Consider the following 23,444-nt stretch of genomic DNA (forward strand, 5'->3'; position numbering starts at 1 on the left):
CAGTGTGCCTGCAATGCCGGATTTCCTGAAATATTGTTGGAAGTAATAAAAGAAAGCTCCCTTTCGATTTTTTACATTGTTTTTGTTTGTCCTTCTAGAGTAATGGACAGGAGGATTTTGAAAATGAATATCCTAGCCTGGTAAGAACCGAAAACAGGATGGAATGAATAAAAAAAATGAAAACAACAAGTTATTAATTTCATGCGTCCGAAGCGCTTTTCTGGATTTACCTTCATCGGGAACGCTCAAAAGCGGATATTTGAAAGCCGAGGATGTATAAGAATATCCTGCAACCCAAAATAAGGAAACCACTGATGTGTACAAAATTGGAAACAAATTTTTGCGCGGAAAAAAATTAAACATAACAACAGATGAAAGTGCTGGATATGCAATCCGCACCCCCCCCCCCCCCCCCCCCCCCCCTTCCACCCCCACCCCACATTTCTCTGCTAGGATTCAAGAAATTGAAATTAAACACAAAAATACAAATTACCCTGTCATATTGATGATATATTTCTCCCTTTTAACTTAACAAAGTCTTTCTATAAATTAGTAATGCATATAAGACTGTCCAAACATTTTCACCGTAGGCAAAATAACTTGTGAGCTCTCAGTTTTAATTTTTGACATCGGAACATTGAATTTTTTTGCTAAGGGAACTTAAGTTAAACACCTTTGAACATATTTGTCAGTTTGCGGTCAAAATACCAAATAGTTATCTTTCGCTTTGTCAAAGCTGAGACGTTTAATATCTTTGAAGACTATATACGGTATATATTGGTTAAACTAATTTTCAATTCTGAAAATATTGAAATTGAGGGACTTTTGTATTGTTGTTCTTTTTTTTTCAATCCTCTGCCAGGTGTTTATCTAACGAAAGAGGGTCGACTTTTGGTATCGTTATGCGTTTTTCTTAATTTTGTTATGACTCAGATATAACAAATTTGGATAAAGATGCTGATAAGAATTTAAAAAAAAAATATGTCAGATTTTCTGTCAGCAATGAATAATATATGTCTAACGCCTTTCTGTGTGAAAGTTATTGTAAAAAAGTTGTAAAAGTAGTAATTTTAAAGAATGATTCACCATTTGAAGTCCCCACCCACGCAGTAAAATTCAACTGAACTACTTATCAAAACTCGGCCATTGATTGATTGACATATTCACAATAAAACAAGGCCCTTATAAGGATTAATGGGCCTTTCAAGGGGAATCTAAGCATGGATATCCAATTGTAAAAAAAAAACTTGCATCAAATTATTCATATAAAAATACAAAATAATGTTCCATCTTTACATGTAATACATTTATATCACTATGTCAAAAATTGTTTACAAAATATACTATGTAGTTTGTCACCATTGACATAATTTCCTGTGACGTCACAAGGTGCTAAAACATACGCAATTCACATTGGTAGTGTTGTCGTACAACTTAAGATATAAAATGTCAATAAAGAAAAACAAATAAGAAAACGGTAGCTTCTTTGCATTTAAACAAAACCAATATTGAATATACATCATCTACATAAGATTGATTCAGAAAACCAATAGTTTATAGTGCACTATTTTGTCCCGCGGATGAGGGGAACCTGTTAAACCTGGTTGTGATTCGTCACAGGGTTAATTTTCGTAAAACTTCAATGGTGTCCGACAAGAAGAAAAGTTCTCAGGAAATCTTCAAGGATATGTAACTAGTTTCGCTTACTCTAGAAATGTTTTTGTCTTAGCTGAGTAGGATATTTTTCGGTTTTTAGTGTTGTGATTTTCATAAATTTCGCCAAAATGTCCCAACAGTCGGATTTAACGCAGCGTAAAGGTAATCAGGTGATACACGTCCGGGACAACAGTGGGAACGAACTCGAAGAATTATTTAATGTTGCTATGAACCCGTCCCGCTCGGGACAAACAGGACAAGTGCCTATGAAAATGCGTAATTTCCCAGCTTCTTTTTTTACACCACCAAACTCTCAACAGTCAGGTCACTCAAAACAAGGTAGTAACGATTCAACAGGTTTTGGACCTAACATAATTGCACCTCCAGTGCATACAAGGGCGCATTCATCACCTGCAAGTTTGCAGCCATTATCCACTATTCCACAAAATCCTCCACAGCATCAACATGCAAGGCAACATTCATGTGACTCAATGTTAGACAACGAACCCCCTCTGCCTCAAGGTTGGGAAAAGGCAAGAACTCCAGACGGACAACTTTACTATATAAAGTGAGTAAATAAAACTACATGTGTATATGCATCATTTATAAAAGTGTGTGTTCATAATCAGTGAATCAGTTTATACCAATTTCTGTTTTGTTTGCAAAGTTAAAAAATGGGTAAGAAGATTACTTTTTCAGGTGTAACCAGATTAAAAGAGTTGAGGCTCAAAACAGGAGGGCAAAAGAAAATTACAGAGAATATTTATTTACCTTTTATTGTGTTTTCTTATGCCCTAACAAATTTGTTGTTGTTTTTTGTTTTTTTATTATTAATTTCATTTTTTCAGATGTAAACAAACTTGTTCATGTCTTGTAAATTTAATCACCAAGAGTGTCTGTCAAATTACAAAAAATAATTTTTATTATTCATTTTCACATTGATTCATGTTTGCTTATTTTTTTTTATATGAAATGCCTTGATAATACATTTAAAGTAAGGGTCTGGAAACAGACATGACAAAATCTGAAAGGTCATCAGTGACCAAAATGGGATAAAGGTCACAAAATTTTAATTTTACAGAAATAATGTTGGTCATTTCATCAAAATCAGTTTTTTTAATCAGCAATTTTGTTTTACAATGCTTTTCATCTGATAAAACTGGGGTCCCTAAAACTGGTGCACTGGTATACAATGTAGTATGATAATCAGCAGGGCCTTCGAATTCCTAATTACCATATGAATGCTCCCTGGGAGATATTGGCTAATGATCGCTAATCACTTTTTACCTGTGTTCTCATACCTGACCATAGTGATCAAACTCGGAACTGACATTATAGTAAAGAAATTCTATTCCATTATGAGCTGCTTCATAAGTAATTTTTCACTAGCCAAAAATGTGCTTAATTTTCAATATGTATGCGTGCAACTGTCTTCATCCAATCAGACACTTAATTGTAAGATGCAAAATTATTTCATGCCAAATTAAACTATTCAATGTTAACCATATTCAGTTATATTCAAACACTTGCAACAAAAAAATGTATACAGGTAATAAAGTTAGAGAACACGAAAATTGTCTGCCTTTTGATAAACAGATCATACTGTTAAATGAATCTGGAATCACTTGTAATTTATATGATTAACTTGAAACTTCTGGTTTTTTGTTTCTCAAAATTAAATCAAATGTAGCATGGTATTTACAGTTTTAAGTCATTAAAATTATTTCAATTTTAAACCCTTGTGTTCCATAAGTTGTTCTTGCATGTTTTCTAAAAACAGTATGCAGAGAAATTGTATATACATGTACATCTACTTTAATGCCCTGAATCTAGTATGAATCCGACAGTTTGAAAAAAACAACCTAACTTTCAAGTCATCTCAAAATGACCAAAATTGTGTGAAAAAATTTGAAGATCCTTTATTTATTTTTTCACCTCATCTCATGCAAGTGTAACGAAGTGTAATTACATGTACATATTGTTGTTATTATAACCAGTATTTGATATTAGAAGAACATTGCAGCTCATGGTATCACAATATGGCTATGAACGGTACAAGAAGTCTTTCACGGTAATGAATATATGAAAGGGAAGTTCAGAGGAAGTCTGGTCCATTAGTATGCAGATTCAAAATATATATGCTTCAGTCATATAGAGATGAGGAAAAGAATAATGGTACATTGTACATACATATCATGTACATTGTATCTTATAGGCCAATTAGAAGTCTGCCTTTGGTTAATAATAAGATCTAGTATAAAATCAATATGATTAATGCTTTGGATTAAATATGATGAAGACAAAGGCAGTGAAACAAGGGGACTATTGCAGAAATTAAAGGGGTCTGGAATACTCTGGATAAGAAATGTAAATAAATCACCTCTGCTAACCAGACTTGATGACAAAAACATTGAAAAAAATATTGAAGATCAAACTTGCAGATACACATGTACATGTAGTGCAAACTTCATACATGTAGACCAAACTGAAAATTTAATTCTCCAGTGCCTCTTTGAGCTTACATGTACCAAGCATGTCCATATAAGCACAGAGAAGACTTACAAATATATTTACAGTGAAAAAAAAAAGAATCACAGAATACTTGCAATTTAGAGAAAAGTTGTGCCACCAGGCCCTAAGATATGGATTGTGGATTGTCAGGCTTGTGAGTGTTGGGCTGGGCAAAGCTTTCCACTAGGTTGGGCAAATCTCTCCACCTTCAAGTCCTACTTTTTTCTGTTTCTACTCTTTTTCTGATGTATATTTTTTTTGGAATAAATAGAAAACCATGTTGTCCTTATTAATTTTCAATCATGCATAATCATTCAAAGCTCATACATGTATATAACATGTTCTCAAAAGCAAAAACATATGAATTCACTTTTAAACTAAATTAAAAGTGCTAGGTCACAAATTCCATGCTTCCACAGTAAGAAGAATTGCTATTGATCCAGATAGGGCCCTTGGTGGCCGATTGGTCTAAGTAGTCCCAACTACTCAATGTAACTGTATCACTAGCCTGTCAACACTGAGGTTGTGAGTTCGAATCCCGCTCATGGTACATGTAGGTGTGCTTGACTCCAATCTTTATTGACTAGGATGGTCAGTTTTCCTGCTGAAGGTCAGAGGTTCTCTCCTGGCACTCAGGCTTCCTCCACCAATAAAAACTGACCGCCATGAAATAACCTTTTGTGCTGAGAGCAGTCAATCAATATTGATCTAGGTCATGATGTACACATGCACATGAATATAAATCTACAGACAATGATACATTATTCAATTGACATGTAGTGCCTTGTACATGTACATTTTTTTTGTACTTTAAGAAGCTCTTAGGAAGTGTCAGAAAAGTAGTTTTGTTGTACTTTACCAATGAACAATATTTTCTCTGTCATTTGCATCACCCTTGTCAGTTAGATTTTACCCACCATTCTCAAAATTTAAGGAACAACTCTAAAATTAAAAAACATTACAGTAACTTTTCCAATAAAATTCATTACAGCTTCTATTGTAACAAGAATAACATTGATTGAACATTTCAATCATGTCAATGGAGAAATGAACCTTTCAAAAGAGAAATGAAAGTCATTGTAGTCATGTTTTGATCAGTATTTTAATATCAGTTTTAAAACTTTTAATAAAAGTTTGTGCCCATTAAATGATGAAATTGATTGATTTAATTACTGGATCTGCAACTGAACAGTAAATCAATGCATCACACCTATGTTAATGATTTTGATTAAGACCAAATGGATTCGATCATGTGCCCCTGTTGTCATATAGCAAAAGGAAGGACTGTTTCACTTTAATTTTTATATTTTCAGTTTTTGAATGTAAAGGACCGTTAATTGTATTGGTTCAGTTAAATGAATATTATCAAAATAACACAACATAATAAGTAATAAAAGACATTTACCCATGTTTTATACTTTTAATTTTTGGTTTTGAATAGAATGTCTTTTTTATTTTCATTTCGCAATCCGTTATAAGGTGTGTCAATGAACTGATAATAAGAAAAATAATAAGGACTAAGATTGAAGCAGTTAATATGATTTAGGAATTAAAATTTTACACTGTACATTTGCAATAATACATTATGGACATTACTAGGATAGTACATGATATATCCTAAGTCTGTATACTTTTAAGATAAAACAAAATCAGAAGGGAATTAAAGTGATTTTGGTCACACTCATAACTCTGATACTTGTTAGCTTATCCATGAGAGTCCAAATGATGTGCATACATGTATGCATGTATGTACAAATGTAACCAACTATAGGTCACTGTTCTGCCTTTACAATGATGATAGTACCATATTAAATAATAATATTGTTGAAACTTGGTAACATTAACATAGTTTTATTTAAGGAGAAAATATTTTTATAACATGTAAACGTTTAAAATAAATCTTGCATTTGGAATAAAGTTTAAAACTGTTGAATTTGATGGTGTTCAATGCTAAGTGTAAACAATACACATGTACCATTTTTTTTAGAAATGTATTTGACTGTACAGACATCATAACATTTCACCATTGCACTACAAGAACATATGTACTGTACATATGTTCTTGTAGTGCAATGGTGAAATGTTATGATGTGTACATTTCTTCTTTAGATAAACATGTGGGAAGAAACAAAACAAAGACATGTTTAGATGTTAAATGTTTTATCATAATTTTGATATGAGTTGATACACATTTAATGTTTACATTTAGTTGTATATTTACTTTAATACAATCCTATAAGTGCAGTGTAAACAAAGGTGGGGTTAATGTCAAAGAAAACTTTTAAATTGATACAATGTAGTTAACCTCAGACCTAATCATAAGGGAGGCAATGTTTGTTTATTTTAATTTTGGGCAGTGATGGCATTTATTTTGGTATTGAGGTCGTCTACATTGTTTAATTAGGTTACTAGCACATGTAAGGTTATTTTGGGAGGAAGTTTGGAAAATTACTTGACTGAAATACAATACTGCACAAACTGTTTTTATAATCTTCTAATTTCAATCATGGCAAGTTCACCGATTTCCTATTGAAATATATTTTTGCAATAAAAATAGATATGGAGACCATCATTGTGTTAAAATGATGTTTTCTTTGATGTCAGGTGTTGTCTAGGTGCATTTGTTTTGTCTGTCCTGGAGGCCTGGGTGATATTTGTTGTGATCTCCCCCATTGATCTTTAATCCTTATGTGATTTATGGGGGGATTAAGTAGTACAATTTTATCTTTGATCTATGCCATCTACTGACCTTATGTACTGTTGTGAAGAAAAGGAAGTCTTGTCATTGAACAATAAATGTGTTCAACATGGGGTAGTTTACAATGAGGATATCTTTTAGTAAAGTGAGATATACATCATAGTATCCATGTCCATATGAAGTCCAGGCCAGGGGATCCTTGATTAGAAATTGACAATAACTTATTGTAAGAAATTGCTTCGTTAAAGGTTTTTGTCGAGCCTGCGACTTTTGTCGCAGAAAGCTCGACATAGGGATAGCGAGGCGGCGGCGGCGGCGTTAGCTAACTTCTTAAAAGCTTTATATTTTAGAAGATGGAAGACCTGGATGCTTCATACTTTGTATATGGATGCCTCATGCTACGAAGTTTCCGTCAGTCACATGTCCAATGTCCTTGACCTCATTTTCATGGTTCAGTGACTACTTGAAAAAAAAGTTCAGATTTTTTGTAATGTTAAATTCTCTCTTATTATAAGTAATAGGATAACTATATTTGGTATGTGCGTACCTTGCAAGGTCCTCATGCCCGTCAGACAGTTTTCACTTGACCTCGACCTCATTTCATGGATCAGTGAAGAAGGTTAAGTTTTGGTGGTCAAGTCCATATCTCAGATACTATAAGCAATAGGTCTAGTATATTCGGTGTATAGAAGGACTGTAAGATGTACATGTCCAACTGGCAGGTGTCATCTGACCTTGACCTCATTTTCATGGTTCAGTGGTTATAGTTAAGTTTTTGTGTTTTGGTCTGTTTTTCTTATACTGTATGCAATAGGTCTACTATATTAGGTGTATGGAATGATTGTAAGGTGTACATGTCTAGCTGGCAGGTGTCATCTGACCTTGACCTCATTTTCATGGTTCAGTGGTCAAAGTTAAGTTTTTGAGTTTTGGTCTTTTTTTCTAATACTGCATGCAATAGGTCAGCTATATTTGGTGTATGGAATGATTGTAAGGTGTACATGTCTAGCTGGCAGGTGTCATCTTACCTTGACCTCATTTTCATGGTTCAGTGGTCAAAGTTAAGTTTTTGAGTTTTGGTCTTTTTTTCTAATACTATATGCAATAGTTCAACTATATTTGGTGTATGGAAATATTTTATGATCTTTATGTCAGTCACGCAGGTTTTATTTGACCTTGACCTCATTTTCAAGGTTCATTGCTCAGTGTTAAGTTTTTGTGTTTTCGTCTGTTTTTCTTAAACTATAAGCAATAGGTCAACTATATTTGTTGTATGGAAGAATTGTTAGCTGTACATGCCTGCCTAGCATGGTTCATCTGACCTTGACCTCATTTTCATGGTTCATTGGTCAATGTTTAGTTTACTTGGTTAATGTGAAGTTTATGTGACAGTTGTAATAAAGCTTTATATTTAGGACTATCAACATAATATCAATGATTAGTAAAGAAGGCGAGACATTTCAGGGTGTGCACTCTTGTTATATATTATACGTTACATGTAATATAACACTTGAGACAAATATTATGTTCATTGTGTTTGTATAATATGCTTTTTTTTCTAAGTAAAAAAAAATTCTTATTGACTAAATCTGGAAAAAAGTCCATCCCAAGTTACACTATACATTTTTTGGGCATGTATATAAGACAATTTGCACATGCTTGATGTAACTTTTGCAATTTCCAATGTTATTGAGCACCTGAGATCACCCCCAGTTTTTGGTGGGGTTTGTGTTGCTCAGTCTTTAGTTTCCTGTGTTGTGTTTTGTGTACTATTGTTTGTATGTTTGTCTGTTTCTTTTCTAGCCATGGCGTTGTCAGTTTATTTTTGACTTATGAGTTCGAATGTCCCTTTGGTATCTTTCGCCTCTCTGTTTTCAACTGATGTTGGTCCAATCTTATTACAATTTTGACTTTTTTACAGTAATGAAGGAGCAAAATTCTTTTGTTATTGAAAGGTGCAAATTAAAAATGACCTGCAATTTTATGCAGTTGCCTAATTTTCATGGTAAATTTATAAATAATGTATAGAAGTCTCCATAACAGTTTGGTTTACCTCATCCCATTAATATGTAATGTATAACATGTATTTTTTGACAGCAGTGAGTCAATAGTACATGCAATATCATGTCTTGTAATTATAATATTAAATATAAACATATTGTGATCCTCTTAAACCCTAATGAATACACCCTAAAGGGAGTGTAGAGTTGACTTTATTGTCATGAGTATTAAATGACCAATTAATCTCTTAATTATACCTATTTTGCCAGTAAAGACTTAAATGATGACATTTTGATATTGTTTATATGTTGGTGGGTTAAGTTGTGGGTGTATTCAATTAAGAATTTGTAGAGTTATATTGTATTTCTTTTCCAATACAGAGAGTAATATCTGAGAATTTTTAAATCTATATCTTAACAGTTCACATTTGTTTTAAAATAAACTCTTACCCTAAAAAAATAATGTTTAGAGGTTAAACAGGTCATTGTGTTAACATAGTTATATTTAGAGGTCAGTGTTTACATTAGATGTCTGTTGTTTATTTTTGTCTTGGCGTTGCTGTGAGGGGCTCAATCATCTTTGTATATTATATTGTTATTATACACATAATATTACAAGTTGGTCACACATATTAATAATTGTTCGATTGTAACTGTCACTCAAGTTTGCTGTTAATATTATAATTAGGTTCTGATGTTTACCTAAGCATTGTGTCTGATTTAGATTAAAGCTATGGTGATGTGTAATGTAGTAAACACTTTGTACTTTTTTGTGAAAACATTTTACTGGTTTGGTGTGTTAAACACAGAATGAAATAAAGAAAAAGTCATATCATGGATGAATATTCATTGTTTAAGATATTTTTGTATACACTTTACATAAAATAGAACAAGTTATTGATTTAATTTGGGGATGTATTGCGGGCGGGCGGCTGCCAAACAGTGTCCGTTCATTTACATGAAGACGCTTTGAAGAATTTTTTTCAAATTTAGATATGTTGTTTCCTGTGACTAAATGAAGGTCAAGTTCAATTTTCAGGATTTTAGCTTTTCTCGTTTTTGAGTAATAGCCCTTTCCCAAGAATTCAATTTTTGATGAATTAATCCATTTCTGTACAAAGGGAAATAACTAATTTTTTTAAAGATTTTTAATAGACATTGTATTCATGATAAATGACAATTTGGATTTTTTTTCCTTTTCTTTGGTAAATTGTTTGAAGAATTTTGTGGTAGGTTTGTTTGTTATTCTGTATAAACTAATTTCTGAATGTTATATATATAAATTTTTTTAATGAAGTGAACTCCTTTAATTAGATAATTATCTATTTTTATTCAAGGATATATTTCAGTACATTACATTGTGTAGATAAAGTTGATAGATAAGTTGCAGATCTATATTAGTTTGTGACAAATGAAAGAAAAAATATTTGGAACTATTAATTATATTTGATTATAATTTGAAAATAGATATACATTGTGTTACATCATATCTAATTTTAGAGAACTATTTTTATAATGTTAGAATACTATGTTAAACCATATTTCTGTTCAAAGGGAAATAACTCAAACTTATTCCATGAACCAGTAATGATAACATCAAAATTTCTTTATAACTATTTGTTTAAGTCATGTGTGTTATGAAGGTAGATGTCACAGTTGTTATGTGGTATTTTATTTTTGTTGTGTGTGTTAATGTTTAATTTTTACATGATCCTGTTTGGGGTTCAGATTTGCAAACATCATTTTCATTATTAATTAGATAATAATCTATTATAAATATTCAATCACAATCCAAATTCAGAGCTGTTTTAAGCTTAAATGTTGTGTCCATACTTGCTCAACTGTTCATGGTTCGACCTCTGCAGGAAAATCCGGTTTGCTGTCACTCGACAGCCTCTTGTATTATACTAAGGCCTATTAAGGTTCTTATTTTTGGGATAGACAGATGATCAACCATTTAATGCTCATATCAGCAGTCTCAAAGTATATCAAGGACACCAGTCTGATGGTTTAAATCATTCAAATGCTTTTTCAGAAAAATGCAAGTGTTTCACTAGATTGAATGTCCCCTTAAAATCTTTTGAATTATAAAATATTGCCTGCCCATGGCTAGTAAAATTTTGTTCAGACCATTAAATATTTTATTTTTCACTGGATGTGTCCTGACGATCAATATAATACTTCACTGCGTCTTAAGATGAAGAATGGCAAATTTCAGTGTTCTCCCAAGAGCCTTATAGCCATGGCGCCACATTGCTTTACTTTTATCGTTACATGCTACATGTATCTGAATACATTTTGTAATAAAATGCATTATTTTGTATTTACATTGTGTCATAGGTCAAATTTATTTGTTCAGTGTATGTTCAATGGTGTTAATATGTCCTTTGATTGAGTTAAGCTATTTCAGTTGATATTTTATAGTATGTCTTTCTATGTTGTGATGTTACACTATTGTTTCAGAAAAAGGGTGAAGGTTTGGTACCATTAAAACGTTTAAACCCGCTGCATTTGTTTGCACCTGTCCTAAGCAGGGCTTCCAAAATTATTTTTAGCCAGCCGGACATTTTATATATTATCCCGGTTTTAATCCCTTAAGACTAAATAAACAAAAGGCAATTATGGTAATCAGTTGCAGAGTTGGCCATCCCAATGATTCATTGATTGACATTTAAAAAAAACGATATTAAACTTTCTTTGATTCAAATTCGATTTTCTGACGTAGACTGTTAAATTGACAGTGCATCATTCGAAGTGTGCAACATCAGCGTACTTATATCTGCCTTAGACTTTTTATTTGTGCAAAATAACGTTGTCAAAAACTTTACTTTCGTTTTTATACCGGATGTTATCTTGCCAATGGTAAAACATGGACCAGAGACGGATACGTAAATTCCGTGTACGTTTGCAAAGCGTGAATGAGTGGAAGTAGCTCTTTCTACGTTATTTCTTCAAGAAAATATTCGAAATAAACGTGAGATAAAGGTATCAATGACAATTTAAGCATTTTTTGAAGAAATTAGGATGCATAATTAAATTTCACACCTGCGCACATGCGCACACGTGTACTAGTTCAAACAGAGACATGTCTCTAGGTTCAAACAACGTGGTTATGACGATTTTTCATTTTCACCTTTTGAATTTTTTCATCAAATCATATTTGTAAACGTATTTCTGATAATTTAAATCTTTTTGGCTAAATTAATTAGATGCAAACCGCTGAAATGTAAGAAAATAACTTTGAATAGACCGATCAATGTCCGGTTCAAAATAGTTTACCTGTCACCTGAACAGGTAAATTTCTGCTGTTTGACAACTAATTAGCCTTGATTAAAATGAGAAGGTATTAAAGTAGGGGTTGTTTTGATAGTACTTAATGATCATGTCACTTTTATGACCGGAAATGTGTGTCTGTTAAAGGCAAAACGTTGGGTCAAAAAGATCGCGAATTATGTTAAAATGACTGTCTCTTGAAGCCTTGAAAACTAAAAAGTAGATGACCGTTTCATGCTTTGCCCAGCCGGACTTTTACCGGACATTATACAAATGTCCGGCATATATGACCGTTTTGGAAGCCTTGGTCCTAAGTCAGGAATCTGATGTTCAGTAGTTGTCGTTTGTTGATGTGGTTCATAAGTGTTTCTCGTTTCTCGTTTTTTATATAGATTAGACCGTTGGTTTTCCCGTTTGAATGGTTTTACACTAGTTATTTTTTGGGGCCCTTTATAGCTTACTGTTCAGTGTGAGCCAATGCTCCGTGTTGAAGACCGTACTGTGACCTATAATGGTTTACTTTTATAAATTTTGACTTGGATGGAGAGTTGTCTCATTGGCACTCATACCACATCTTCTTATATCTATTATAAAATTGGTGCTATAATTTTGTGGAAACAGTTCTATTTGAAAATTCTGGGGAGAGCACCAGCTCTATTATTTTGCTTTTGGGTTCTGTCAAGTGTTTTTAGGGATTTTACACAATATACTTTCTTATATGTATATTGACCAATTTAATATGTCACTACAAATTAAACATCAAGGTCTTTAGCTTCCATCAATTAGTTTCTTTCTTTTTCAGTTTTTTGCCTTTTCTTTCCACAGAAAAGCAGCATTAACATGATTAAAAAGAAACAAAAACATGTACATGTATCTTAAAGTTTTTATAACAAGGCAGAATAATCTATAAAGTTTTTACCTAGTTGTTAATTACAATACCAGTTGACGAATGTTTGACTTATATGAAAATAAGTTTAAAAATAAAATATTTTCATATACTTTTGACTATCTGCAGATTTGTTTTACATGCATATGTATATAACAACAATAAGGTTTACTTTAAAAAGGTTTTCTGAGTATGTTACAGTCTCATAATAATATATTCCCTTTTTCATATAAAAGTTATGCATATAGGGCTACAGTAGGGTACCCCCTTTAGGTCATAGGTCACTTTTGAAAATTGCCTCAGGTCACCAGGTCACTTTTATGCAAACTTTACAGTTCTTAACTGATCTAATTCTTGGTCATGTAAATTTTTAAAGGTCACAGGTCATTTTCAATGAGACTTCATGTCACAAGGTCACCCACTAGGTTGCAGGTCTTACTTTAACTTTAATCACTGTGCCTGTTCCATGTTTGGGCTACATTCAGAAACTAAGATTGAAGTGATTTTGAAGAAGAAAAAAAAACTGCTCAGTAAGCAGGTTAAAGTGTAAATCACTCTTCTATCACTTTCTCACATCACTTGAACTGGGAGCAGTAATTTCCGCAAATTTTGAAAGATAACCAAAAATGATTTGCACCTTAAGTGCTAATGACGTAGATGAGAGAAGTGACCAGGGCATCTAGAGAACATACCTCAGGGGAAACAAGGAGTACTATGAACAGTCAAAGCTTTTACAATATTTATGGACATACACAAAAAATGCAAAGATAGAATTGAACAAAGATTTGTGCAATTTAACAAAAATATTACATTAAGAAAACTCAGTCAACTCCCCTATTTTTCCTCCTGAGAATAAAAATCCTATTGAGCACATGTCAATTAAAGATGATCATTTTATAGTATCTCTGGTTTGAAGTGGAAGATGAGTGGAAAACAATTAAACAGTGTCTATAATTAGTTAGATTGTTATCACAAAGAAAATTAAAAAGATGAAGCATTTGATTTATGACTGAGGATCAGACTGTTTTCTATGATTTTTACTGTCTAAAGTTAATATTATTTTATATCTTTATAGCCATTATAAATTAGTTTTTCGATGGCTTGTCTCATTTATAGGTCTTTTACCTTTAGATTTGTTAATGACCTGAATCAGGTGTTTGTGCTTTGAATAATTTAGTGTATATAGAGTGCATGTGAATAGTACATGGCACAGTAACTGTGATATACATATATGGCCATGTTAAAAAAACATCAAACAATTTTATGAAAAAAATATAGACTAACATTTAAGTCAACTACACAATAAGTACATGTACCAATCTTGTAATTTGTTAACTATTTTATGTTCTGTCTATTATGTTTATGCCCGGCAACAAATGTTGTATCTTTGTTTGTCTATCTGTCTGTCTGTCTGTGTTTATAGACTTGTACAGAATTGAATGGTTAATTTTTGTATTCCTGATAACATTTAATGGATCTGGAAGAACAACGAAGAAGTTTCACTTTTTCAAATTTTTTAATCTCTTGTTATGTTATTTTGAATGATATGTAGAACTTTACTTTTGCCAATTTAGACACTGAAGTTTGCATCACAGAATATACCAATATGGGTTTCTCCTAATATTTTGAAAGCATTCACACTTATTTAAGAAAAAGCGATCTACACTGGTTTTCATAATAGAACGTGTTGAAGTAATTATAAGGATTTCCTTATTTACTTCACCAATTCCTTATCTTACCAATCAGATAATCAAATTTAACAAGATTTCAGTCCACACCCTGTAACTGGTTTTATTTTTGCTACAGCAGATACATTTGGGCCTGTGTTCCAGATTGCCCTTAAAACGATTGATTTTGTGATTGTGTACACCAGATTTCGATCTGTGCTTCCAATATGCTGTACTCATAGCTGGTAAAAGGGTGAAAAGTCAGGTTTTAAAATATTTTTTGAAGATGAACTGTGGTCTTTTTTAAGTTATTGTTTTGTTTGTTGTTTAAAACTTATTTCCCGTATTGAAATACATACATAAGTTCTGTAATTTTTTTGAATTGAATTCACACTACAGACTGCTTGTGAATGACAGTTTTGTTGCAAAATCATTGAATGAATTTTGATTTGTTCTGTGAACCACACATGTAGTTTATTATAAATGATCTTGTTACAAGGTACTCATTAGTTTAGTGCATATTGTTCCTAATTGCTAATTTCTGTCTGCAGTTAAACAATAAACAAAACAGGTTACAAAGCATGTTGGACTGCTTTTTCGCATGTTAGACACCAGTAAATAAAGGTTAATTTTGATCCCTACCTTGAAATTGATTGCCAGTTTAAAAAGGTAACTCATGTGAATAGCTTGTGAATTATCTGATCACTGACCCATTCCTGGCTATAAACTTACCTAGTCAATAATACATGTGAGAAACAAAGCAAATAATATTCTCAGTGGGACTTTTAAAAACAAAACAACAAAAGTTAAAAGAAAACTTCAAAAACTTGGGTTCAGTAAAGAAACAATTTGAGTTGTTAATATTTAAAGGAGTTAATTGAAAGTTAATGGTTTGATCTTTTATATATTAAGTGTTTTATTGTTTTCACTGCAAGTTATGAATTTTTATGCCCCCGCCATAGCGGAGGGAGCATTAAGTTTCACCCTTCTCTGTCCGTACGTATGTCAGTCCGTCCGTACGTCCCAAAGTTGGTTTCCGTTCTCTAACTTTAGTTTGCCTCAACCAAATGTTATGAAACTTATACACAATGCTAATTACCACAAAACACAGATCAAGTTTCAATTTTGGTGGTGTCACTTAAACCGTTGTAGAGTTATGCCCTTTACAAATGGAAAAATTGTTGAATTTTTTATACGCCCATTTATGGGACGTATTATGGTATACCGTTGTACGTCCGTCTGTCTGTCCGTCCGTCTGTCTGTCCGTCCGTCCGTCGTCAACATGTCGGACATTAACTCAAAAACGCTTTAACCAATTTGCTTAAAACTTTGGTGAATTGTTTATATCTATTGACGTGAGCTCCCTTTCGTTTTTTATAAATTTTAGATTTTTTTGTTTCCGAGTTATGGGGTTTTATTCATTAAAAAAAGGGGGATTTTCCAGTTTTCAGACAATAACTCAAGAATGCTTTCACCAACTTGCAAGAAATTTTGGTTAATTGTTTATATCTATTGACATGAGCTCCCTTTGGATTTTTATACATTTTAGATTTTACGTTTCCGAGTTATTGGGTTTTATTCATAAAAAAAAGGGGGATTTTCCAGTTTTCGGACAATAACTCAAAAATGCTTTCAGCAGTTCTCATGAAACTTTGATGAATTGTTGATATCTATTGATGTAAGCTTCCTTTAGAATTTTATAAATTTTAGATTTTACATTTCCAAATTATGGGGTTTATTCATTAAAAAAGGGGGGATTTTCCAGTTTTCAGACAAAAACTCAAAAATGCTTTCAGCAATTTGTATGAAACTTTGGTAAACTGTTTATATCTATTGGTGTAAGCTCCCTTTAGAATTTTATAAATTTTATTTGTTTATAGTCTGACAACAGATTTACTAAGTATTGCGCAACAGCACAGTGTATTGCACAACAGCAAGAAATCTTTAATTGAATATAAATTCAATTCATATAACCAACTTCAAGTTCTTTGACTACATTTATTCAGAAACCTATAATAGATGTATGTCAAATATTTAATTACAATCCAAATTCAGACCTGTATCAAGCTTGAATAGTGTGTCCATTTTTGCCCCAACTGTTCAGGGTTAGACCTCTGCGGGCGTATCCAGCTGCGCTCAGCGAAGCAGTTTATTCTTTTCTGTTCTTTAACTTTAGTTTGCCTCAACCAAATGTTTTAAAACTTATACACAATGCTTATTACCACAAAACACAGATCAAGTTTGAATTGTGTGGGATCACTTAAACCGTTGTAGAGTTATGCCCCTTTCCAAATGAAAAAAAATGCTGATTTTTTTGTTTCCGTTCCCTAACTTTAGTTTGCCTCAACCAAATGTTATGAAACTGATACACAATGCTTATTACCACAAAATACAGATCGAGTTTAATTTTTGGTGGTGTCACTTTTACTGTTCTAGAGTTATGCCCCTTTACAAAAGGAAACATTGCTGAATTTTTCGTTTCTGTTCTCAAACATAAGTTTGCCTCAACCAAATGTGATGAAACTTATACACAATACTTATTACTACAAAACTCAGATCTATAATAAATTTTGGTAGCGTCACTTTTACCATTCTTTAGTTATGTCCCTTTATAACTTTATATGATATGCAAGCAGGGGCATCATCTGTGTCCCATGGACACATTCCCCATTTATTTTATTTAAAAACTCTCAGATTTATGTTTTTTTTCTCATTTGATGGCACTACATGAACTATATGTTGATCTATATTTGGTCAAACATTGCATTTAAAACTTGCATTGTTAAAAAAACAAATATGCAATGTTGATTGTAATATTCATTCTTCTAAGATATATTTTTCTAAGCAATACTAGTGCATGTAAGGAGGTAATTATCTGTATGCAATCGTATTTTTCTATTTACTGACTATTTATAAGACTAAAAGTTAATTAATTTATGAGCTGTCCTTCAGACTAAATTTTTTGAATGTTTTGCAACAGCTGCATAACTAAGTGTGTGAATTGAAACATACTGTAACGTTCCGGGGTTTTCTTGTCAGGATATACCCTTCGTTACTTTTGTGGGCCTCTGGTGAAGGAAATAATAATAAACATCATATAGGAGTTCATAAATTGTATTAATTCTATTATTTCTGTTTAGCAATACAACAAACACAGTAGTTCATAAAACCAAATACGTTAATGATATATACAATAAGTAATACAGCAAGGTGCATTACTTGCACCAAGTTAATAAAATAATTCTTCTAGCGCTCGATGCAAGAAAATCTACTTGGGACACGGCATTCTAATACTCTGCATACTTGGTGCAGGAAAATCTACTTGGGACACTGCATTCTAGTACTCAGCATACTCGGTGCATGGTTAGCGATTTACCCGAACAAACAGTACGTCAGCATTTTTATATGAAGACTTGGTTAATTATCAAGTCTATTAAATAATATCACCAAGCACTTTTACTTGGTGCAGCAAATTATAATTTGAGAGATACTGCTAACTGCATGGAGGTTCTTGGAGAGAAGCTCCCAGTAGGAACATGCGTCCCGTATTTTATACAAAATCTTCGTTACGTGTGACGTAATACACCAGTTATTCACAAACAAGAACAGGAACACGTAACGTTACATTTGGCGCGTTATACTGAAACTAATTATATACAAATACAAAATGAACAATAACACACATAAATAAAGTAGATATATAGATTTAAAGAAGTCAGTATATAATGTAAGGTCCGGGTAAGCTATTTCTTCTGTAAAATACGAATCAGAACACAACAACGGACATCTGCATGTATCAAGTGTGGAACGGAGACCACAGTGATAATATAAACACATCTATCTTATTTACACAAGTTAAACCACAGTAAAATTATCAGCTTTCAAATCACCGGGGCGTAACAATACACTAGCAGAATCTGTGAGCTACCTGTAGAAAGAGAGGCACCATGACCTATAAATCATGCTTCATTACCTTAGGTGAAGTTTTAGGTTTGAGTTCCCTTATGAGATAAATACAGAACAACATTTAGAAACACCTTATTAAAAGTCATTATCTGATAAAAATTTACTCTTAAAATATAAGCTGTCATTCTTATAGGAAGATCTTCTGAATGTCAGGAAATGTTTGCATGTGTCTAATTTTCACTTTTTTTGTGGTAAACACTTTATATAATTACTGCAAAATTTGTAATTTGTAGTTTATAGTTCCAAATTTCAATTCTCAGACTCAAATCTTAAAGAGGTCAACAATGATTCAGAAAGGCAAAGGTTGTAACTATCATTTTTCTAACAGTTTGTCTCATTTCACACCAAAATCCCAAAAGAATCAAATATAATATATGTTAGACCCTCAAAGTAAGCACATGGAGCTGTAACTTTGAAATGTTCAGTCTTTTTGAAAATGATCCCAGTGTTGAAATAAATACATTATATGTACAAGGGAATATGTTGTTACCTGATAACTGGTTTAATGAATGACTATTTAAGGGAGTGAGACAAAACTTGTTATCATAGATTAATGGCTTTTATATATTTGTGAATAATTGCATATTGATTCAATTTGGAATTGTATCCCTGACAAGGTTGTCATAAATGGCATATATAAGTATTAACTATGCATGTAGTAATACTTAAATACTGGTCATTAAAGGGACAATTAATATTTTAAATCAACATAATAAAAATCATTTAATATTATCTTGATTAAGGATGACATGTAATGGAAAAGATTGCTGTACATTTAGAAATTTCTGAGATGGTTTAGTAATTGTGAAATTTGCAGTGGGATAGGTTTTGCAAAGATCAAAACTCTTATTTTAATAGCATTATTTCTATGTAGCATTTCCTGAAATCACAACAATTAATCTCGCATTTGTGTCCAATGTTCAGCAATCACATTAATAAATGCATAAAATGTCTGAATTTACAGTACCTTTAACTAACAAGAAAATGGATTGGAAAAAAACCTTGTGCTGTCCAGTTTTGGCTTACAATTACGATAATTTCCAATTGCCACCTCAAAATATATATATTCAAAATGGTACTGTAAAAAGTTGAATGGGATATTTAGTGAAAAAATAAAAACATCACTTTCACATCACTTTATAAATTGGAAGCGTCTGAAGAGCTTTTTTGATTTAACCTTCAGCATATACGCTCAAAGCTGAATATCTGAAAGCAAAGGATTATAATAACCAAAACAGTTGAAGAGCTATCTGGCCAAAAAGGACAATAAGTAATTATGCAAATAAAAATGTTTATTATTATTTTAGTCATCAGTAGGTACAGGTTTGGTGATCAATGACATATATGTTATCAAAATGTCACCACATTTATTTCTGGCAATTTATAAATAATAACCTATATTTGGAAAGATCACAATAGTCATGATAGTACAGATTTGTGATGTGAAAATTTTGTAGTGTGCATACAATATTAAATGTATAAAAACTTTATGAGTCATGTATTTATTTCCCTTAAAAATTATAGATGAAATGTCTTTATATGCATAAATATACAAAAAAATGAATAAGTATTATTATTTTTTTAATCAATTATTGACTGATATTTGTCTATTGTACATTTTAAAAGTGAAATAGTATGGATCAATGTACGAGATGATTAAAGTTCAATAAAGGTAATGACTTTTGCTTTGTGAACATTTTAACTTTCTGGTCCTTATTTAAACCAGTTGATTAAGTTGAAAATGTTGATTAAGAGAATTGTAATGGATATATGCATATGAGGAATATGCAAACAGAAAACTGCCACATAGAATTATTAATTTCAGGACAAAAGAGAAATGATACATCCATCTCTTTACAACAAACTAGAATGTCTGGTTGGCATAATGCCAAAGCAAACAGCTGTAGAACTATTTCACCTGAGCTTAATAACATGGTGGTGTATTGGGGATCTTAACTTGCACTGATTTTATTGATAAACCATACTTTACAAACAGTTTCTGAAAGAGGTCACATTAGGGGGGAAAGATTGATATGTGAATTTGAAAACAAAAAAAGCTATCATACACAAAATTCATTCTGAACAGTGTAAAACTGAACTACATGTATACAGAATATACATATATTACTATTTTTTGTTGTTGAGTCATTTTAGGTTGGTTATATCTTGAGATAACCTAAGATTGGAAACTACTCATATAAATGAGTAACTTATTGCTCACAAGGAGAGATAAAAGAAGAATTGTTTCATATCGGAAAAGGGTGGCAACATAAGAATATAAAGTTACACAAATGTATATATACATATGGATGTAATTAGGCACAATACACATAAAATTATTCTATATTAGACTACTGTAAATTCAGAAATTATTGCGAGGTTTTTATTAATGCAATAATGCGACTGAATGAGTATCGCATTAATAAAAACTCCATTCTGATATCTGATACATGTAACTGAATGCAGATTTTCCTGAAATCGCAATAATTAATCTCACTTTTAGTCCATTCTTGAAAATTCGCATTAATAAATGAACTCAATAATTTCTGAAGTTACAGTATGTTATAAACAGACTTTTTATCTGGAATGGTGTCTTTTATTTGATATAACAATCATTTGATTTATGAAAAAACTTATTTATACAAAATTATAAACACCTTTTCTTTTGAGAACTAAAAACACTACTAGATACTCAGACAAGAGTTTTTGTTATGACACAGTTAACTGTACGTCAATGACCTACAAATTTCAGACCACCAAACCGAACTTAAGATAAAATAGTAGTTGCTAACAATGAACAATTCATTTAAGACGGGATCAATTTGTAAAGTCAGCGTCAAGTTTCACAGTCAAGGAGGGCTGATTTTTAAAAGCCTGCTCGGGTCAACAAAAGGGGTTGTAATTACGGTTTTTACCCTTGCATTCTAAACTTTATTGTACTTGTCTGTCTATATTCATTTTGGTTATCTATTCAGATGCTTTTCAGTAATCTTGTTATACCCAGTGACCCTCCAATGAGCAATGAATCAAATCTGATCAAATGTGTTCTTAAATACAGATCCAGTTTAAAACCTAACCTTAAACAGTTATTCGATGCTCAAAGGGTGCATGTGATATACAATTATTGACGTCATTCTATTGTTTTTAGATTAGATGTTTAATTTGATATTGTTGTTGTTTGTTTATTTCTTGTTAAAGTACATGTACAAGTAATTATATTAATTGATTAATGTCTTGTTAGAAAACACCTTTGTTTTGACAGAAATGCTTTATAAATTTTGTAATTTTTATTTTCAAACTTATGCTGGTACATTTTCATATACTGGTAGTATAAAAACACTTAGGTTTAAAATGGGTTGATGTTAATCATGTTAATAACATCTTAACTAATAAAAGATTATAGTTAGATGTTAGTAACTGCAATTTGGAAATTCAATTTTGGTTTCAGTTTATAAAGGTATTAAATTAGCTATTATCAAAACTTTTAGAATGTTTCTTATAATAAATTGGTCCTTTATTTCTTCTTATACAGAAAAATCATTTACAGGAAGTTACTTTTTAGATTCTTAGAAATATAAGTTCAGGTTTTTATTTTAAATACTAAAAATATAATTACTTTTTGCGATACAATGTATTATGTTAATGATATGGTCTATGGCTGATTAATTGTTTTTGGTATGAATAAGTGTTTAGTATGCAAAAATGTACAGGATTGACCACAAAATAATCTGATTCCTGGACAGTTGACATATTTAGCATTGTTATGTATAAAAACTTGACATTCCTGATATGCTCTGTAGGTAGGAAGGGAAAACATTGTTCTTTATTTATATATGATCATGCACAACACATTATAAAATGTTGAATAGATTTTTAGAAAATGCAAGTCAAGGTTGTCATTTGCATATAATTGGTGAAAAATTATAAAGTAATTTTTAATTTAAAAAAAATAATCCAATGTACATTGTATAAACAGGATCTTCAGTCTGGTTCCCTGTTAGTACATTTTGTAATTTAACAAATGAACAGGATTTGCAGTATGAATCCCTAGATTAGTTTTTGGCACATTTATGCTTGCAGTGAACTGAGTTAAGCAAATTGGAAAATGATATTTATATGCATACATGTTCAGTAAATCACAATATTGCCATAGAAATTGAGTGTTTGATCTGTCAGCATCTAAATTTATGTGTCTGTTGTTCTGTAAATTTGATGAACAAAATATAAATGAAGTAATAGAGATCCACCCATACTTTAAATACACCTACACTGTCTGTTTTTATACACACCCTTAATCAAGTGCAGTTCATCAACGCAGATGCACTTTAATGGTTATAGGTTATTATCGTGTTAACCGCATATGGGTGTCATAAATGATAAATGTTATCAAATCTTAAATTTCATATTTTTGTAAACATCTTAATGGGTACATATGCTATATTTACTGTCAGTTTTTATAGTTTTTTTTTTGTGTTGCAAATTATATTTTGCAGGTGGTACAACAAATTGAATTTTATATCATAATGAGATGGATGATTTTGCCAAATTAATGTGTAATTGTACCATATGAAATAGTGCATTGAATTACTTGGGTCATAATAACTGAATATTTTGCAATGTGTCAAATTATGCTTTGTATATTAGATATTTTATTAATTATTTATGTATTTATTCATGTACATGTATTCAGTTCGAGTTTTAATTATTGCTTAAACGTTGTTATTTTTATGAGGTTTTAAGATGGTGTGGTTTATGATTTTTGTTCCTTTAAAAAGATCCTATGAATA

General features: G+C 31.6%; 1 protein-coding gene across 1 annotated transcript in view; it reads left to right on the plus strand.

Moving 5' to 3' along the window:
- Positions 1-1,604: 1,604 nt before the first annotated feature.
- Positions 1,605-23,444, plus strand: part of LOC127738410 (transcriptional coactivator YAP1-A-like) — a 36,743-nt gene continuing 14,903 nt past the window's right edge. The window contains exon 1 of the mRNA XM_052249652.1: positions 1,605-2,224. Coding sequence (XP_052105612.1) covers positions 1,785-2,224 — 440 coding nt within the window. The 5' untranslated portion in view covers positions 1,605-1,784. The remainder of the gene's footprint in view (positions 2,225-23,444) is intronic.

This window comes from Mytilus californianus, unplaced genomic scaffold, assembly GCF_021869535.1.
Source record: "Mytilus californianus isolate M0D057914Y unplaced genomic scaffold, xbMytCali1.0.p SCAF_4, whole genome shotgun sequence".
NCBI classification, from domain to species: domain Eukaryota; kingdom Metazoa; phylum Mollusca; class Bivalvia; order Mytilida; family Mytilidae; genus Mytilus; species Mytilus californianus.